The following is a 16,649-nucleotide window of genomic DNA, read 5'->3' as shown; positions in this document are numbered from 1 at the left end:
GTGTTTGGTATATATGTCTGCCCCTATGTGTCTTTTGCGGGTTTATAAATACCCTTAAGTGACTCCAGATGTCCCAAGGCTGCACGCCGGTGGGTCTCATTCAACAGCCGTTCTTTGACTGTGTTAATGCCTTGTATATAAACCTCCCATAACAACTCCCATTAGATACAAATTAAGAGCTTGGGTAGTGTGGGCTTGCGCTTGTGTGGCCAATGCTCACAAGTGCACATGTGTCTAATCGACTCTTTAAGGTATTTTTTTCTCATAATAACTTCCAAACAAGTCCAATTAATTTGCCAACTGGGAAATGTACAACTGAATTTTACTTCAACCTCTGTTCCACCAAATTGTCCCTCACTCCGCCCTCTTTCCCCAAAGAGTCGTCAAAGAGTGGAGAAATTCAGTTATACTGGGTGTTTCATGCAGTTGTGCCCGCAGACAGTTTTTCCACAGCCATACTGCACATGCAGCTGTGACACACAGACATACACTTACTGGAAAGCCAGAGAAAACTATTTTAGTTCATCAGGATGGAAAAGAGGAGTAACTGCATGATAACAGTGTGTGTGTGACGGTGAAGCTGGCTGTGAGTCTACACACTGTCTGTCTGCTCAGACAGGGTTTGTTTTCATCAGCAGACAGTCAGATCCTGTAGGTGTTCAGATAAGATATCACATTATCACATCCTAATATGGCTCACTTAGTCTCACTCACCATGAGAGACCGTTCAAGCATTAATCTGTTCAAGCTACTCATCACTGATTTTTTTTCTTTCTTTTCTCCTCTCTAGGTACGGTAAAGTCAGATGGGAAGCCTATGGATAAATCTCGGTTAGCTGTGAAAAATTCAGGTCTTCAGCGCTCCTCTTCTGATGCCGGTAAAGACCACCGGAATGGCACTGGTGCTGGCGAGCAACGTAAACCTCCGTCCGGCCTGGTCAGGCCCTCAGCTGGTGGAAACTTTGGCTTCAAGAAGCCCCCCACAGCCACCAGTAATGGCACAAACAATACCGCTGTGATGAGTTCAGGTGGCAGCGCCATACCCATCGGCTCTGCAACTGTGGGGAAGATTCCCAAAACGTCTGGCATTCCTGTCAAACCAGGTGCTGGTGGTGGTGGTGGTGGTGGTGGAGGACGTAAAACAAGTCTAGATGTTTCAAGCAGCGACCAGAGCGGTTTTCTGTCTCCAAATGCCAGGACGTCTCTCCAGTATCGCTCGCTGCCTCGCCCGGCCAAGACGAGCACCCTGACTCTAACCCGGCCAAGCTCAGCTCGCCCAGTGAGCACTACCATGGACACAGGCTCTGGGCTGATCAAACCCTCCAGCACAGCGCCCCAGGGCTCGAGGCTCAAAGAGCAGGCCTCAGGGCTCGGTTCTGGAACAGGGTTGAGTAAGGTAGGGGGTCGTGGGATCCCGAGTCCCAGTCCTGTCAATCAAACAGACAGAGAGAAGGAGAAAGAGAGAGCCAAAGCTAAAGCTGTAGTGTCTGACTCTGAGTGTGGAGGAGGGTCTCTGAAGGGAACTCCTGCTCAGACCCCCTCAGAGAACGGAGGGAAGCTACAGGGGCTGAGACCTCCCAGCAGTAGCAAGGGCACAGATCTACCCTCACCCAGCACACATAGGTACTGAGGTTCATACACTACAACAAAATATACATGCTGTAATTTCCCAATAATGTTTCAACACACACACTTTCACATACAAAAAAATATGAATATGCATTTCCTGCTTCAATTGTGTGTTTTATTGTCTCTAGATTATCTGGTGTGCGCAGCCTGACAAAGCCTCCATCCATTGCCCAGCTGGACAAGCTGAACTCTAGCAGCCTGGAGGTTGGGGTTCAGGACTCCATGCCTCCTAAGATTCCACCCTACTCAAAGCTCCAAGACTTAGCCAGCTCAGCAGGAAGCTCCACTGGCCACTGCCTGACCCCGAGTCCTGCCCCGTTGCTCAATGTCAACTCCTCAGCCTGCTTCTCAGGCTCTGGGATTGGGTTGGGGCCCAGGCAGGTCTCTTCCCTCGGGGTTGAAGGAAGCGATGGGAGCAGCACTCCACTGCTCTACCCTCGACTGTCTGGGCTGCATCGCAGCATGGAGTCTCTGGCACTCCAGATGAGCCTGGCCCCAGAGCCGCAACAGAGGGAGCAGAGGGAGACTTTGGTGAGAGGCTACACCACACTAGAGTCCAGAGACAAAGACAGACAGGAAGACAGAGGCCCTCCTGCCAGCTGGAGCTCTGGAAGTAAAATCTCCATGACTCTCACAGACAGGTGAGATTGAGTTCTGCTGATTCATTTATACTGCCATATAGCTCCACCTACTGGTCAGCTGAGGAACTGCATCAAAATCATTTGTTTCATAGAAGGCAAGAGTGGACAGGGAGAGGCTTTGATATCATAATCACTTTGTTCTATGCTACAATCACACATTTCCCTCTCCCTGTTTGAGCGGGCAGATGGGAAGGTGACTCAGTTGGCATTTCATGAGAAAATGCTGTTTATACTGAAAACGGTATGGAGCCATTTTTTGATAGCAGTGGCATTTATGAAGAGCGAGTGACAACGCCTATTCACATTTATGAATAAGTGATAATAAAAATCCACAAAAATGAAAAAGAATCATAGATCAGAAAATCTCAAGGAATATTATTTTACATATAGAAAGAAACTGAACCTCTTTAAATACGACTGTAATAGCTGAAACTTTAATTGAACCTATGATTCAATGAGAAAACCACATTTCAGAATGCGTATCCTTGAAAATGACATGCCTTAACACCATGACCATCCCATGACAATTACACTATTACAACTGAAATATGTAGTAAATTAATTGTTCGCACTGGAAATGCTGTGTGTGATGCCAAATATTATGAAATACATGTTTTGCATTAGTTGTATGTTAATTCTTTTAAAGGGAAAGCTAAAAATTATATTTACATTAGGACTTTAAATACCAAGTTAAGGCAACCACATTCACACACACAGACTGTAGGGTTGCCAGGCTGTTATTACTAGAGGCCTATTATCAGTGTTTCACAGGTCCCACAAGCTGAAGTCATAATTACTAGTTGACACCAGCTGTCTGCCAGTCTTACTGTGCTTCTTTGTGCCGACTGCCTGTTCTTGAGAGTTTAATAACTCCCTGCACCAGTGGTTAAATAATGACATTGTTTCTCTCTCCACAGTTCTCAGAGAGACAGAAACACACTGCCAAAGAAAGGTTTAAGGTAAGTGGATACATAAATTCTGCACAGCTACACACATACTGTACATACACACTCTCATACACCTCATGCAATTTGGGCATGGCCGTTAAATTGCGCAATGTGTGAATGACAGATTGTGTTAATCCTGCCCACAGGGTTATGAGACATCATTCCTGTCACTTATATATGTATTATAAAAATCTGCTTTACTACTCTTAAAATTATATCCCATTGTGTCCTATGGTAACACTCTGTTTGTCTTTCTGCTGATTAAAAGATTTGCAACGCAAAATATAACATAATATAACAGGGGCAAAGATCTTAAATGGGCCATGCAATGATTTTATATTATTTTTAATCTTCTCTCCGTATAATTGTATTGTAGCAAAAATCTTTTATCAAGACAACATCGTTCACAGTCATGGTTCTAAATGTATGATGAGTTTTTAATTTAATTTAAATTGTAACAAAATCAGCAAACCTCATGTGCACAGGATTTACTGCATATGACTGAAAAAGAAATGGTTTGTGTTTGAAGGAATTTTCACAACACAATGTTCCCAAATGTCATCAGACTTGCGTTCAACACTGTACATGAAATCTAGTACAAAACAACACCCCTACAATGAGTGACAGTTTCTTTATTTGCCTTTATTACACTAACATTCATCATTAACAGCACTGTCCTTGTCCTCTGTGTAGTTTCAGCGGTGCTTCCCAGGTTGAGGAGGAAGGAAAGGAGAAAGGAGAGAGGAGACACTCTCATTCTATTCTCAGTATGACCGACTCGCTCACTCTCCCGCTGCTGTCCTCACCCACCTCCCTGCCCCGCACCTCGAAGACCAGTATGGGTATGTATATACTCATGCACACACACTTTTAAGAATACTTGTTTAATGTATATTGTGTAACGTTGGTAACTCTCTTATCTTTTGACCCCTCTGCTCTCTCATTAGTACCCAGCCCTGTCAGTGGACCTCCGAGAATGACTCGATCAAACAGCATCCCAACACATGATGCCTCTCTGGAGCTGTACGGGGCGTCTCCGCTGGGCAGCACGCTGTCACTGGCTGAACGTCCCCGGAGCATGGGAATGGTTCGGTCTGGATCCTTTAGGGACAAGGAACCCAATGACGAAGGTGAAACTGCTGAATTATTTTTATATCAGTTATATACTGTTCTGTATTTCGAATTCTTATTCTTACTGGTTTATTTTGTTGTTTCAACTGATAATTTTCCTCTCTTCAGTTCATGGGTCTGTAATCTCTTTGGCATCCAACGCCTCATCGACCTACTCCTCGGTGAGTGTGGGCAGCATGCAGGCACAGGTAGCTACAGTTCAGTATGTGGTGTGTATTCATGTGTTGTGTATGTGGATGTTTTTACGTACAACGATGCTTTCCTCTAGTCTCCCACTTTCAACAGTACACACTAGAAACAACTCCCCTCCTCCCCCTCCTCTCCTCTCCTCTCCTCTCTTCTTGTCTTTCTCATCTCTCTCTAACATCTTGACTTTTCTTCCCCCTGCTTCCAAAGGCTGAGGAAAGGATTCAGGGAGAGGTAAGTGTTTCCTGCTCTTTCTTCTCCTCGGTCTCATGTCTCTCCTTTCATCCGTCACTCTCATCCCTTTTGTCTGTGGAAGAACAAGTCTGCCATTCATTTCATGAACACCACCCACTCAAGTCACGTGTGTAATTCAGTCATTGTCAGCTTTAGTATCCTCGGTTATTTTGTAATGCAACATACTTGTTCTTCCTCACAGCAAATCCGCAAGCTGAGGAGGGAGCTGGAATCGTCCCAGGAGAAAGTGTCTAACCTGACTACGCAGTTGTCGGCAAATGTATGTACTGTTTGTCTGCTAACTTACTTATCATGAATCAATCAATCAATGATTTACTGTAGGTAATAAAAATCTAATCTGATAAGAAATCATAAGGAGAAGAACCTTACTCTATGCAACCAGACACTTGTCTGTTTAAATGACATTTTCATGCCATCATTAAAGCAACAATATTCAACCTTTCACCTCGAGGCAACTGAAGAGCTATTAGTTGCCCCTCCTCCTAATTTTACACCCCAATAGTTGTCACTCAAATTGATGAACTGTTCACCTCAAAATGACATCTACCCTGAGGCTGAGGTAACTGATACTCATAGAGATACCATAAACTGAACAAGAGAGCAATGTCAGGGTGCCTTTAGCTTTGTCGTTCTTTTGTTTCTGACTGCTTTCCTCCTTTGTTGTTTTTTTTTTCTCTGGTTATTTTGAGCGAACAGTTTTCTCTAACTGCACAATATATCCTATTTATTTTAATGTATTAACAAACAAGAATTTCATGGTACATTAAATTTAGATTAGTGTACCAGGCCAGATTATTAATGCTGTGGTTATACTTGTGCTTTTTCTGCCAGTTAGTGGGCCGAGAGGTTAAACGATAAGTCTGGTGATATTTGATATTTTTCTTATTGTCAACAAATCCCATTAAAAGACCAAAACCAACAATGAAGTATTGTGTGTGTATTCAAAGCCTGATATAATTTATTCTCCTGTGCCATAGAGCTCAATGTTGTCCAAAAACTAATAAAAACACATTAGCAGGCCAAAACGTTGCTCTGGCTGACATTCATCCATTATGATGAACATGAGCACTGTAGTTTATTTTGAGGCAATCCCACATACACCGTCCCACTGCTGTAAATACTCAGTGCACCAAATCCACAGCTGGAAACAGTCCCAACAAATTCTCCATTTACCTGTGTGTAGAGCTGCAACTAACAATTATTTTCATAATTGATTATTCTACTAATTATTCTCTCAATTAATTGTTTGGTCTATAAAAATGTCAGAACATAGTAAAACATGTCCATCACAATTTCCTAAAGCCTAAGGTGACATCTTCAAATTGCTAGTTTTGCCTACAACCTACAGTCCAAAATTCAAAGAGATTCAGTTTACTATCACATAAAACCAAAAAAATCAGCAAATCCTCACAAATCAGAGAATGTTTGAGATTTTTGCTTGAAAAATTACTTAAAGGATGAATTGATTATCAAAATAGTTGCCCATTGTTTTTCTGTCAGTTGATTAGTCGTCTAATCGTTGCTAAAAACTACAGTACCCAGCCATTTTAGGGAATTACTCTTTTTATACACTATATAGTCATAACCTGTTCTTAAAGATGTACGTCTTCAGTAGGAATCATTGAGGTTGAGTCTGATTGCCACAGATAGGGCGGTAAAGTCGTAAAGCATTGATTTATAGACAAACACATTGCTGGTTTGGGTCTTTTCATTGGATTGGTTGACAAGCCAACCGTATCCCTTAACCCGTTGCCTCTCAGTATTTTATCCATCCATCCAAATCCTCTCTCTTCCTTCCTTCACAAACTCTTTAGTTCTCACATAAGGCAAAGACTTTAACCTTCATATAAAATAGGACAGAGACACAGAGAGAGATTTATAATCCAAGCTGTGGTATGTCAGTCATAGATCAATTCCATGCAGTCTCAGCACATTTCTTATCCATGCGGGGGCTGAATAATGCTAACCTCCTCCTGAACCTCTCCCCAAGCTTCAGTACACACAAGCACACACACGCACACACAGGTGCCTTGCCCTTTCTCTCTACTCTACAAGGTTGTTTTTGTATGACCACCCTGTCAGCGTTTCCATTGGTCCAAGTGCAGGAATACAGAGCAGGCATTATGCATGGATTCATACAGCACACATCAATCAAGTGTTTCTGTGTGTGTGTGTGTGTGTGTGTGTGTGTGTGTGTGTGTGTGTGTGTTGTCCCCTGAGATTTATTTCATACTGTTTGACCTTATTATGTGAGGGCAGTGAATAGGCAAAACAGATGCATGCATCACAACATCATTATATTTTGGATTAATGACTGGACAGGAGAATGGAAAGTCATTTTTCCTTCCTGCTCTGGGCTAAAGGTTGTGTGTATATATGTGTGCGGGTGTGTGTGTGTGTGAGAGAGAGAGATTAGGGAGGAGGTGAATTTCCACAGGAGATATCCTGTTCAGCCTTTTTCTCTTGTTCAACTTTTCAACACCTTTTATTCGAGGGATAAAGGGTCAATGAAAATCTTTTTAATCTGTTCCTGTATAGGTGTCAGTTTCTGGTGAGACCCTCTGTACTTTATCTATATCTACATGATGCTCTGTCATAGATAGATAATATAAAAAAATATGAAAAATGTTACTTTGATAAAGATTTGGGGAAAAATGTAATTGCTGCTTGTGTTTTTATTCTTTCCCAAACAGGCAAACCTGGTGGCCGCCTTTGAGCAAAGTCTGGCACTGATGACAACTCGGCTGCAGAGTCTGTCAATAAGCCATGAACAGAAGGTACCCAGCAGCACCCGTCACATCCACGCTTTCAAACACAAACACACACAAACCTGAATTCCAGCTGCATTCCATCATTGTGCCCGTCTAACTGAGCGGTCGGCTAAGAGCAGGCAGCGTGTGTGCTAACATGGAGCGAGGTGACTTTGATCACAGCCTGCAGTGAGGAGTTGAATGTAGGTTAGAGGCCCAGGCTGCAGTCACACAGCGTGACTTAGTGTGAAAGGGAGGCAGAAGAAAAAAACCTTCACTTAAAGCTGAATGATAAGCCTGAATCAGAGATCACATTCCTGCATTCTTCTGCCTTTGTATCTGTTTTGGTGTGAATGAACTGATCAGAGCCTGAGGCGGTTGTTCAGTGTGTGTTGGTGTATAAATGTGAGGAGTCTCTTTTAGTTCTTCATGCCTTGCTGCTCCCACTGAAAGCGGCCGTCTGGACCGCTCGAGAAAAAGCCTTTGTTGTTTGTGCCAACGCGCTGACCTGTGCAGCTCAGCCAGGAGCGCAGTCTCTTTAACCTTGAGATGGTCCGGACGGCTCCATTTAGAGCAGAGTGGGATCGAATTTAGCACACAATAAGCGGCACAGAGAGGCCCTGTTGTTCTGGAGTCTTTGTACTGTTGAACTTCTCACATGTGAGGGGGATCAAGCCCACCAGGTGTATGAGCTCATACTGTGGGTTTGAGCAATAGTGTAAAACATCAGACAGTACTACTTCCTACAAAAATATTGGAATATATCAGTGTTTATTTAAAATGTATTACATTTATTAATTACTGAGGAAGAGTCAGTGCATTTTCTACCTATTCTTCTATGATAAGACACATATTCTGAGCCTAGTTGCAAGAGCAACTCAGTAAATGTATAATTCAGTGAATAGAAAACAGCTTTTGGTTGTGTACGGGCATAAAATGATATAAGAATAAAAGCTGTCACTCAGTTCTGAGTTTTGCAAACAGATACAAATTGATCCCAATGCAACTTACTGACATCGATGAAATGTTTGTGCAGGACACAGAGCTGTCAGAGCTGCGGGAGACCATCGAAGCTCTGAAGCTCAAGAATGAAGAAGCCCAAGCGGACATCCAAGGGGCCTTAAACAACCCAGATAACATGAAAGGTGTGTCAAGTCAATTTCAAGTCAGTTTTATTTATATAGTGACAAATCACAACAGAAGTTATCTCAGGGCACTTTTCACATAGAGCAGGTTTAAAGCTGTACTCTTTTTCTGTGGAGATTAGCTAGCTGATCTTTCTGTCTTCTTCTGTCTCTCTGTACATCTGCCCGTGTTTTATCTTGAGTTTTCTTGTTTTCCAGACATGCGTATTCGACGTCAGAACTCATGTGAAAGCATCTCCAGTCTCAACAGCCTGACCAGCATGTCGAGTTTGGGCAGCTTGAAGGACCAAGATGCCAAGAAGAAGAAGAAAAAGAGCTGGGTAAGAATGAAAAGACACTACATGTTTTACTCTTACAACCTAGTGTTTGTCTGTGCTGAGTTTATTCTCCTTAGTGATAACATACAGTAGCAGCATGAATAACAAAGTATGACCAGTCTCTCCCTCCTCTGTGTTGTGTTATTTTGCTGTTTTAGGTCTTTGAGGTGAGTGCAGTCATTGTGTCCTTCTAAAGCCTCTTTAAGTTTCTGTCATACAGCATGATGGACCATCTAAAACTGCCACACAATCCTCAAGCACCCTCCATCTCTGCTGATTGACCTCCTAGACTACTGATCGGCTGCCTGTTCTGTGAATATTTAATTTGAATGGATGGCTGTAATTCAGTTAGAGTGGCAATCAGCAGACATGCTGGAGTTCTCCGTTTATTCATCAGAGCTTTATCAAATGCCGTTTCCAATCATGTTTTTCTTCATTTACACCATACTTTATTGTGTATTTTGTCCTTCAGTGAAGTTCTGTGCAGTCAGTATTGTGAACAAAGTAACCCTTAATGACCCAGTGACTGGGTACTACATCTGCAAAAACATGTACTGACTGTAACTTTGACCTATTTGCAGGAATGACTTCGACTTTAATGCTTAGCATGTGTTATATTAACAATCCTAACACCTTCTTATTTTTACCTTCTTAGTAATAAATGCTGTCTTTTATTGAATATTTGTTTAATTGTCTGTCTCTCCCTCAACCCTTCTCTCTGCTCCTCTGTTTCTGTATAGCTGAGGAGCTCCTTCAACAAGGCATTCAGCATTAAGAAAGGCTCTAAAACCTACTCAGACATTGAGGAAATTGCTACTCCTGACTCCTCAGCTCCCAACTCCCCAAAGATGCTTCACGAGGGGGGAGAAGCAGAAGAGAGTCTGCCTTCATGCCTCAAAACCTCTGCATCTACCACCTCATCTGTGTGAGTGCCTTAACACCTTATTCCACCTATCAATTTAGTCCACGTGGGTGTCTGGCTCTGATGAGTGCGTCTTGTGCCTTGCAGGATCATGGAGACAGCAGACGAGAGAGACATTGAGGAAAGGGCGGTGACAGAGCTTCGCTCAGAGCTCTGGGACAAAGAGAGGGAACTGACAGACATCCGACTGGAGGCCTTAAACTCTGCTCATCAGCTGGAGCAGCTGAGAGACGCCATGAACAACATGCAGGTTTGTTTTGCATGTGTGTGCATGTTCAGTAAAGTATATCTATGTCGGTGTGAGTGATGTTGCATTTGTGTGTTTGGATTTTGAGTTTTTACCTGCCTGTGTTCTAGTCAATGGTGGAGAACCTGAAGGCGGAAAATGACCATTTGAAAGTTGGCTCTGGTCCCACCTCCTCCACCTCCCAGCCATCAGGCCTGGCCTCTTTCCTGGGACCCTCTCTGAGACAGCCGATGAGCATGTCCCTCACCAAGTCTTTCAGCCTCAGTCTGAATGATTGTAAAGATCCAGGTAAGAGATAAACATAAAGCTTTCATTGATATCTAGCTCACTCATATGCACATTAATTATAAAAAACCTCTTTTATTCTTCTCTCTTTCAGACGTGTCTCCAGTAGATATGCTAAATGTGTCTTCTCAGCGGGATGAGGTGTGTGCACGAGTGCTGGTTCGCATCGGAGATCAAGCAGAGGTACACACCGAACGCCTTTAATAGCTATAACATCCGATAATGTCTACTGCTTTAAATCAAACAGCAGGGAAATTGTGCATTCTTTCTCTCTGTCTGTAGGACAGTAAACAGCAGCAGGAGTACTACCTGGGCTCAGTGCTGGTCACTGGGACGACTGACTGGACCTGTCTTGACTCTCTTATAGCTAAGACCTTCAGAGTAAGTCCACGCTTCTCCTCTTTCACTGTTTTGACACGAGTGGTTCTAACAGATAGTATGGCTGCCATTCTGGTGCATCAGTCCTCACACATGTTGACTGTGTTGCTTTTCCTGCTCAGGACTACCTAACTCAAGTGGACCCAACAGCCAGCCTGGGTCTGTCCTGTGATTCGCTGCACATGTATCAGCTGACCCAGGGAGGGCAGAGGGTGATAGGAGGGGACAAACCTCAAGCCTCACCTCATCGTTGTCTAGGCAGCGGTTCAGCTCGCATCTTTGTCACTTTGAAAGGTTAGAAGGTGTCCCCTACTGAAAGTAGACACATACTGTATGCAAACCATGTTTGTTGCTATGTTTATTTTTTGCTTAGGCCTTTGAAAAAAATTTTGCAAACCATTTTCCAAAGTTTACTAAGGTTTTAACTTTCTACTTTCCAAGCAGCCGCTGGTCTGAATTTACTTCAGTACTCAATGAAAATCAAAAAATCAATGTTCAGAAAACTAAAACTTTTTTGTCAACAATGAATAATGTCTCTGTAATGAAGCTGCCAAAAAGTGTCACATTATCAGAAAATCAAATTAAAAAGGTTCCTGCAGCCAACCCTGGAATCTGTGATGCCAGAGTGCCCATAAATGCACCAACAGGAAAAGCTTTCACACATGTATCTTGACACAGGATGATAATTGAACTTTGACAATAAAATAAGGCAACAAAATGTTAATTGGGATTTGTTTACCTAGCTCAAGCAAGTCAAACTGAAATTAATAAAAGCCAGTTTTTGTCTAGATGGTAGAAAATCAGTTTTATGATCAGAATTATGGTTTGCTTTGGAGAATGGACAACATAATTGTAAAGAATGAGTGTATTTACAAGTATTCTACAGTGAATGCAATATAAATTCTCCCTCTTCTCTTCTCTTCTCTTCTCTTCTCTTCTCTTCTCTTCTCTTCTCTTCTCTTCTCTTCTTTTCTCTGTCCTGTGTCTCTGCCTCTCTCCAGGTCTTAGAGAAAAATGTGTTGACTCACTGGTGTTTGAGACTCTGATTCCTAAGCCCATGATGCTTCACTACATCAGCCTGCTGCTGAAGCACAGGCGTCTGGTTCTGTCGGGACCCAGTGGGACGGGGAAAACTTACCTGGCCCAGCGTCTGGCCCACTACCTCCTGCAACGCAGCCAGATAGACTTGTCTGAGGCTGACCATGAGCCCTGTCTTGAGGGTCGCAGTGCTGCTGTCACCTTCAACATGCATCGTCAGACACAGAAGGTAACACATGACTCAAGATTTTTGTCAGCCAGTTATTTTGTCTTTTTTAATGCAGTAATATAAATACAAACCTTTTCTTTGCTTTCACAGGAGTTGCAGTTGTATCTGTCCAATCTGGCAAATCAGATTGACAGAGAGACTGGAGGAGAAATGCCGTTAGTTGTCATCATAGATGACATTAGTGATGCAGCAGCCATCACTGAGCTTGTCAACGGAGCACTCACCTGCAAGTATCATAAATGGTGAGTCACTCTGAATAGTTAAAACATTTCACTAAAAAGCTGAAGTAAAATTTGAAAATGAAACATTATGTCATCTGTGGATGTTTCAGTCCTTACATCATTGGAACAACCAATCAGCCTGTGAAGATGACATCTAACCACAGTCTGCACCTCAGCTTCAGGTGAGAACAAAGTCATACAAGTTTCACAATAACTTCTCTTATCTGATACATTATTAAATTCAAAATTAAGCTCTCAAATAGATCAAAAGAAACACTTCTTGCATGTGGCCACAGGATGGTGATGTTCTCTAACAACGTGGAACCAGCTAACGGGTTCCTGCTGAGGTACTTGCACCGCAAAGCCGTGGAAAACTACCAGGAGGAGGAGCAGGATGCAGCGCAGCACCAAGCACTCCTCCGCGTGCTGGACTGGATCCCTCAGCTCTGGTACAACCTCCACACTTTCCTGGAGAAACACAGCACTTCAGACTTCCTCATAGGTGAGAGATTGTGGACATGGGGGTCAGTTAAGACTGACTTTGGGAAATTGGGTCAGAAAATAGAGGAACGGGGCATAACCTGATTGTTCATTAGAATCAAGAGACATGCTAACAGAAAGGGTTGCCTCCCTCAGGTCCCTGCTTCTTCCTGTCATGCCCAGTATCAGTGGCGGAGTTCAGGCAGTGGTTCATTGACCTGTGGAACCACTCCATCATACCGTACCTGCAGGAGGGAGCCAAAGACGGCATCAAGGTGAACACACACAGACAACCTCCAAACATCAGTGTTCACAACAAGAAGTAACCTCTTTACCTGCTGTTTTACACTGGACTTGTGTTTGTTTCCGCAGGTGCATGGGCAGAAGGCAGTATGGGAGGATCCAGTGGAGTGGGTGAGAGGAACCCTCCCTTGGCCAAATGCACAGCAGGACCAGTCCAGGCTCTTTCACCTACCTCCCCCCAGCATAGGTCCACCCAGCGAGGAGAAGAAGCCCCCCAAAGATACACCTCCACCCAGCACAATGGAGTCAGACCCGCTGGTGAGTGAAAGTTTCTATTGAGATTAGGGACTAGACAGAGTTGGTTTGTGTTGTTGGTTGGTTGTTGGTTGTGAGCTTTTTTTTGCATCTTTCAAATCATGGTTTTGCTTATTTTTCTGGCCCACAACTTTACTGTTTTGGTTCAGTCTCACAGCTCTCACCAGTGTTATTTGCAACCGCAGCAGGAAGCTGTTAACAGTCAAAAATCTTTGATAAACTCACTGTACGTCCACCCAGCATCAAACAGCAGTTAAAGAACCAGATATTTCCCTCAGGAGTTAGTGGAGACCAAACATAGCTAAAAAATATCCTAGAAATCATTTTTATGTTAATGTTAATTGCACACTTGTGAGCAATATTTCAAGAAGTATTTCATCTATGCCATACCAAATCTAACCCTGGAAAACAAAGCAAGTCTGTTAATCTGCAGTTTAACTCACTCTGCCTGCTTGTTCCTGCTCCACAGATGGCCATGCTGCTGAAGCTCCAGGAGTCGGCCAATTGCATCGAGTCTCCAGAACGGGAAGGCAGTCTGGATCCCACTCTCCAGGCTACACTCTGAAGAAAAACATGTGACTGTCAGTCAAGTTATGGAACTAAAGACTCTTTATTATGGCTGACACAGAGAAAGTGCAGTCCCAGCGAGACTTTAAAGACTGAATAATGAACATTACTGTGTGCTCAGTGAGCAGTTACAAAGCTAAATGTAAAGGATCTACATAGAGAGTGATTACAGATGAAGGGTTTGCTCTGCCCTGCTATCAGAACTTTGGAAAGACAATTTAACTGCGATCATAGGAAGCTGTGATGATCATGTCGGGGAGAGACGTTGACGCGTCTGTTCTCTGTTTGTTCCAGATGGGTTGTTATTGAATCTGCAAGTGCATGGTGACCAGAATAATATGATGCAAAATATTACCTATAATCCTATTGATCAAGACTCATTCTTTTCTTTTGTTTTTATTTGACTGCCACAACTTTCACTCTAACTATTGGTGCTTTCTGGTTTTCTTTTATGCTTCATTTTACAAAGAAATTAACCTCAGAAGTAACTGACTCTGATTTTCCCCAGATGTAGGACCATCACTCGACCACAGCCAAAAATGCACTTTATTTTCTACTTGTGGTAATTGGATTAATTTAGGAGGCTGTGTCAGTGACCGTGTATCAAAGGGGATTATCAGATGATCTTGCAGTTCACTAGCAATTCCTCTAGATGGCAGCATCTGCCTCAGTGCTCTCCTGTCGTTCTTTCTGACTTTTCAAAGGTGCTCAGTAGAATATAACACAAAATAACACAACTATGAAAATGGCCTTGAATGTTTATTCTTTTCAGTTCAGCCTTTCATTCAGAGAGATTTATCATGGATCAGATATCAGAACTGTGAAGCTGTAAGAGTAACATGCATGGGGGAATAAGGAACTGAATACTGAATGGGTTTTAGGGTCAGTCTGTATAGAAGACGTCATTATCCGTGGTGATGTACCGATGTCGTAACCACAGAAACTGCCCGTCATGTTGGCACCAAACACTCCCTCATTATCCACCTGTGGACTATGAGAGCCAACTGACTGCAGCAGATTGAGCAGATATCGACCTGACTCCACATACTGTATCGTAAACACACAGAAAAAAAAAACAACTGCTTGTTTATCTAGTCTGCCATCACGGTCGAACATTTCTGGCTCTGCTTGCTTATATACTGTACTTAGATTCGTTTTAAAACACAAAATTCTCTTGTGATAGATGAGGATGCAGCTTTGAAAATGTTGATTTTGTAGGATTTTATACTGAGTCATCTTCAATGATCGTCTGCATAAAGCAATTATCACCGACGTATACCTAACATGTCATCGCTTGTCCGCAGCGTAGAGGCATCGAACTTCCGCCATAACTGCTTCAATCACTTCACATCCATCAAAAAAACTGCCATCGAGTGATTAGAATCTGTACAAGATGCGTTTTCCTTCCTCGGTGTATTTGCTCTTTATACCTCTGATAACCCTTTTTTCAACCTTTTTTCAAACATGCATTGTTTTTAAGAGTTAAGAGGGGGTAAGAACAGTTGAATCTCATTTTTAAGTGGCTTCCTCCCATCCCTTTCCGTCATCGGTTTGCACATAATATATATGTTAGAGTACTAGATTACAGAGAGTATTTATTGCTCACATTTTGACTGTTGTTGTGATGAAGGAAGACAGCATTAAAAAGAGGAGGAAACTGTAGATAGTAGAGATACACTTAAACCTCTCAGCTCTGTGCCCCTTGACCCTGAAGTACCTCAGACTGCCACGTTCTGTCCAGATGTTCCTCTGCTTTCCAAACAGGGTGCTGATATAAAGTAGAGACATGATGCCTAAGTCTATCTGTGCCTGAAACACAAATTGGCCTAAAGCTGCTTTTCAGCTACTTCGATCTACCACACGGAGGCCTAGATTTAGAAGAAGATACATCATCACTTCTTCTCACCTACTCTGATGTCGCTTTAATCTTGTCACCTTGATGCCCAGATTTGGCTGGAGAGTGGGTATCTGTTTTGACCTTTTTGGCTGGTAATCACGGTGTGTGTATCAGTTAACGCGTGTATCATGATTGGACTGCTGAGCGGTGTATGTGTGCGATTTGATGCCGTTATAAACTTCAAGAACCATAAGTATGAAAGACTGGACATCTTTGAGGAGTTGCCTGAGAGTGAGAAGCAGTGTAAGAACAGATATTACTCTGGAGATGGAGATGTAACATCAATGCATGTATCCCTGGTGTGTTCCCAAAGTGTTGTTTCATTGGACCTACCACGCTTAACCTTACCACAGGCGAAGGATTTTTAATAACTGGATATCTTCCTCTTTTCACGTTTGTTTTTTAAGAGCAGACATTTGTTTTTCTTATGCAAATATTTGTAAAGGTTTCTTTCTCTTTTGTACATGACATCAATGTTGTAAACACTGTAAATAGTCAGTGCATCTGCGACAACAATCACTCAAAAAAAAAAAAGTGTAGAGATCTAAGAGAAGGCTTGGCCCCTGTATGCAGAAAAATTGGCCTCCTTGGTGGTTTTATTGTCTTCCTCCAGAAGGAAGAAGCACTTGACTTAAAAGGGGGCCTAATAATGGTTGTATGGCATGTCTCTATAACCACATCAAATCCCATATGTCTAACATTGAACAATGGACACAATAAAGTCATGCCATTCTTCACATCACTTTGTCTTGGTTGTCTGCTTATTTATGTTGTCCACATGAGGGCGCCAATACTATTGTGACCGTTTATTAGGCCATTGTATCAGA

General features: G+C 42.7%; 1 protein-coding gene across 7 annotated transcripts in view; it reads left to right on the top strand.

Annotated features, from left to right (window-relative positions):
- LOC137184541 (neuron navigator 1-like) overlaps positions 1 to 16,564 on the top strand; it is a 108,238-nt gene extending 91,674 nt beyond the window's left edge. For 6 of the 7 annotated variants that reach the window (XM_067592309.1, XM_067592307.1, XM_067592311.1 and 3 more), the window contains 23 exons: positions 791 to 1,622; positions 1,757 to 2,269; positions 3,187 to 3,228; positions 3,910 to 4,058; positions 4,164 to 4,346; positions 4,456 to 4,535; positions 4,970 to 5,047; positions 7,482 to 7,565; positions 8,575 to 8,683; positions 8,882 to 9,003; positions 9,741 to 9,925; positions 10,010 to 10,172; positions 10,280 to 10,457; positions 10,549 to 10,637; positions 10,737 to 10,835; positions 10,955 to 11,126; positions 11,834 to 12,099; positions 12,190 to 12,341; positions 12,431 to 12,502; positions 12,617 to 12,822; positions 12,957 to 13,075; positions 13,173 to 13,361; positions 13,828 to 16,564. In XM_067592309.1, the coding sequence (XP_067448410.1) occupies positions 791 to 1,622; positions 1,757 to 2,269; positions 3,187 to 3,228; positions 3,910 to 4,058; positions 4,164 to 4,346; positions 4,456 to 4,535; positions 4,970 to 5,047; positions 7,482 to 7,565; positions 8,575 to 8,683; positions 8,882 to 9,003; positions 9,741 to 9,925; positions 10,010 to 10,172; positions 10,280 to 10,457; positions 10,549 to 10,637; positions 10,737 to 10,835; positions 10,955 to 11,126; positions 11,834 to 12,099; positions 12,190 to 12,341; positions 12,431 to 12,502; positions 12,617 to 12,822; positions 12,957 to 13,075; positions 13,173 to 13,361; positions 13,828 to 13,923 (4,178 nt within the window). In that variant the 3' untranslated portion in view covers positions 13,924 to 16,564. The remainder of the gene's footprint in view (positions 1 to 790; positions 1,623 to 1,756; positions 2,270 to 3,186; positions 3,229 to 3,909; positions 4,059 to 4,163; positions 4,347 to 4,455; positions 4,536 to 4,969; positions 5,048 to 7,481; positions 7,566 to 8,574; positions 8,684 to 8,881; positions 9,004 to 9,740; positions 9,926 to 10,009; positions 10,173 to 10,279; positions 10,458 to 10,548; positions 10,638 to 10,736; positions 10,836 to 10,954; positions 11,127 to 11,833; positions 12,100 to 12,189; positions 12,342 to 12,430; positions 12,503 to 12,616; positions 12,823 to 12,956; positions 13,076 to 13,172; positions 13,362 to 13,827) is intronic. The other variant, XM_067592313.1, reaches the window with a different exon arrangement.
- Positions 16,565 to 16,649: the final 85 nt, after the last annotated feature.

Source organism: Thunnus thynnus, chromosome 6 (genome assembly GCF_963924715.1).
Source record: "Thunnus thynnus chromosome 6, fThuThy2.1, whole genome shotgun sequence".
NCBI lineage: Eukaryota > Metazoa > Chordata > Actinopteri > Scombriformes > Scombridae > Thunnus > Thunnus thynnus.
The sequence above is the reverse complement of the archived record's forward strand: the minus strand, read 5'-3'. Positions and strand labels throughout refer to the sequence as shown.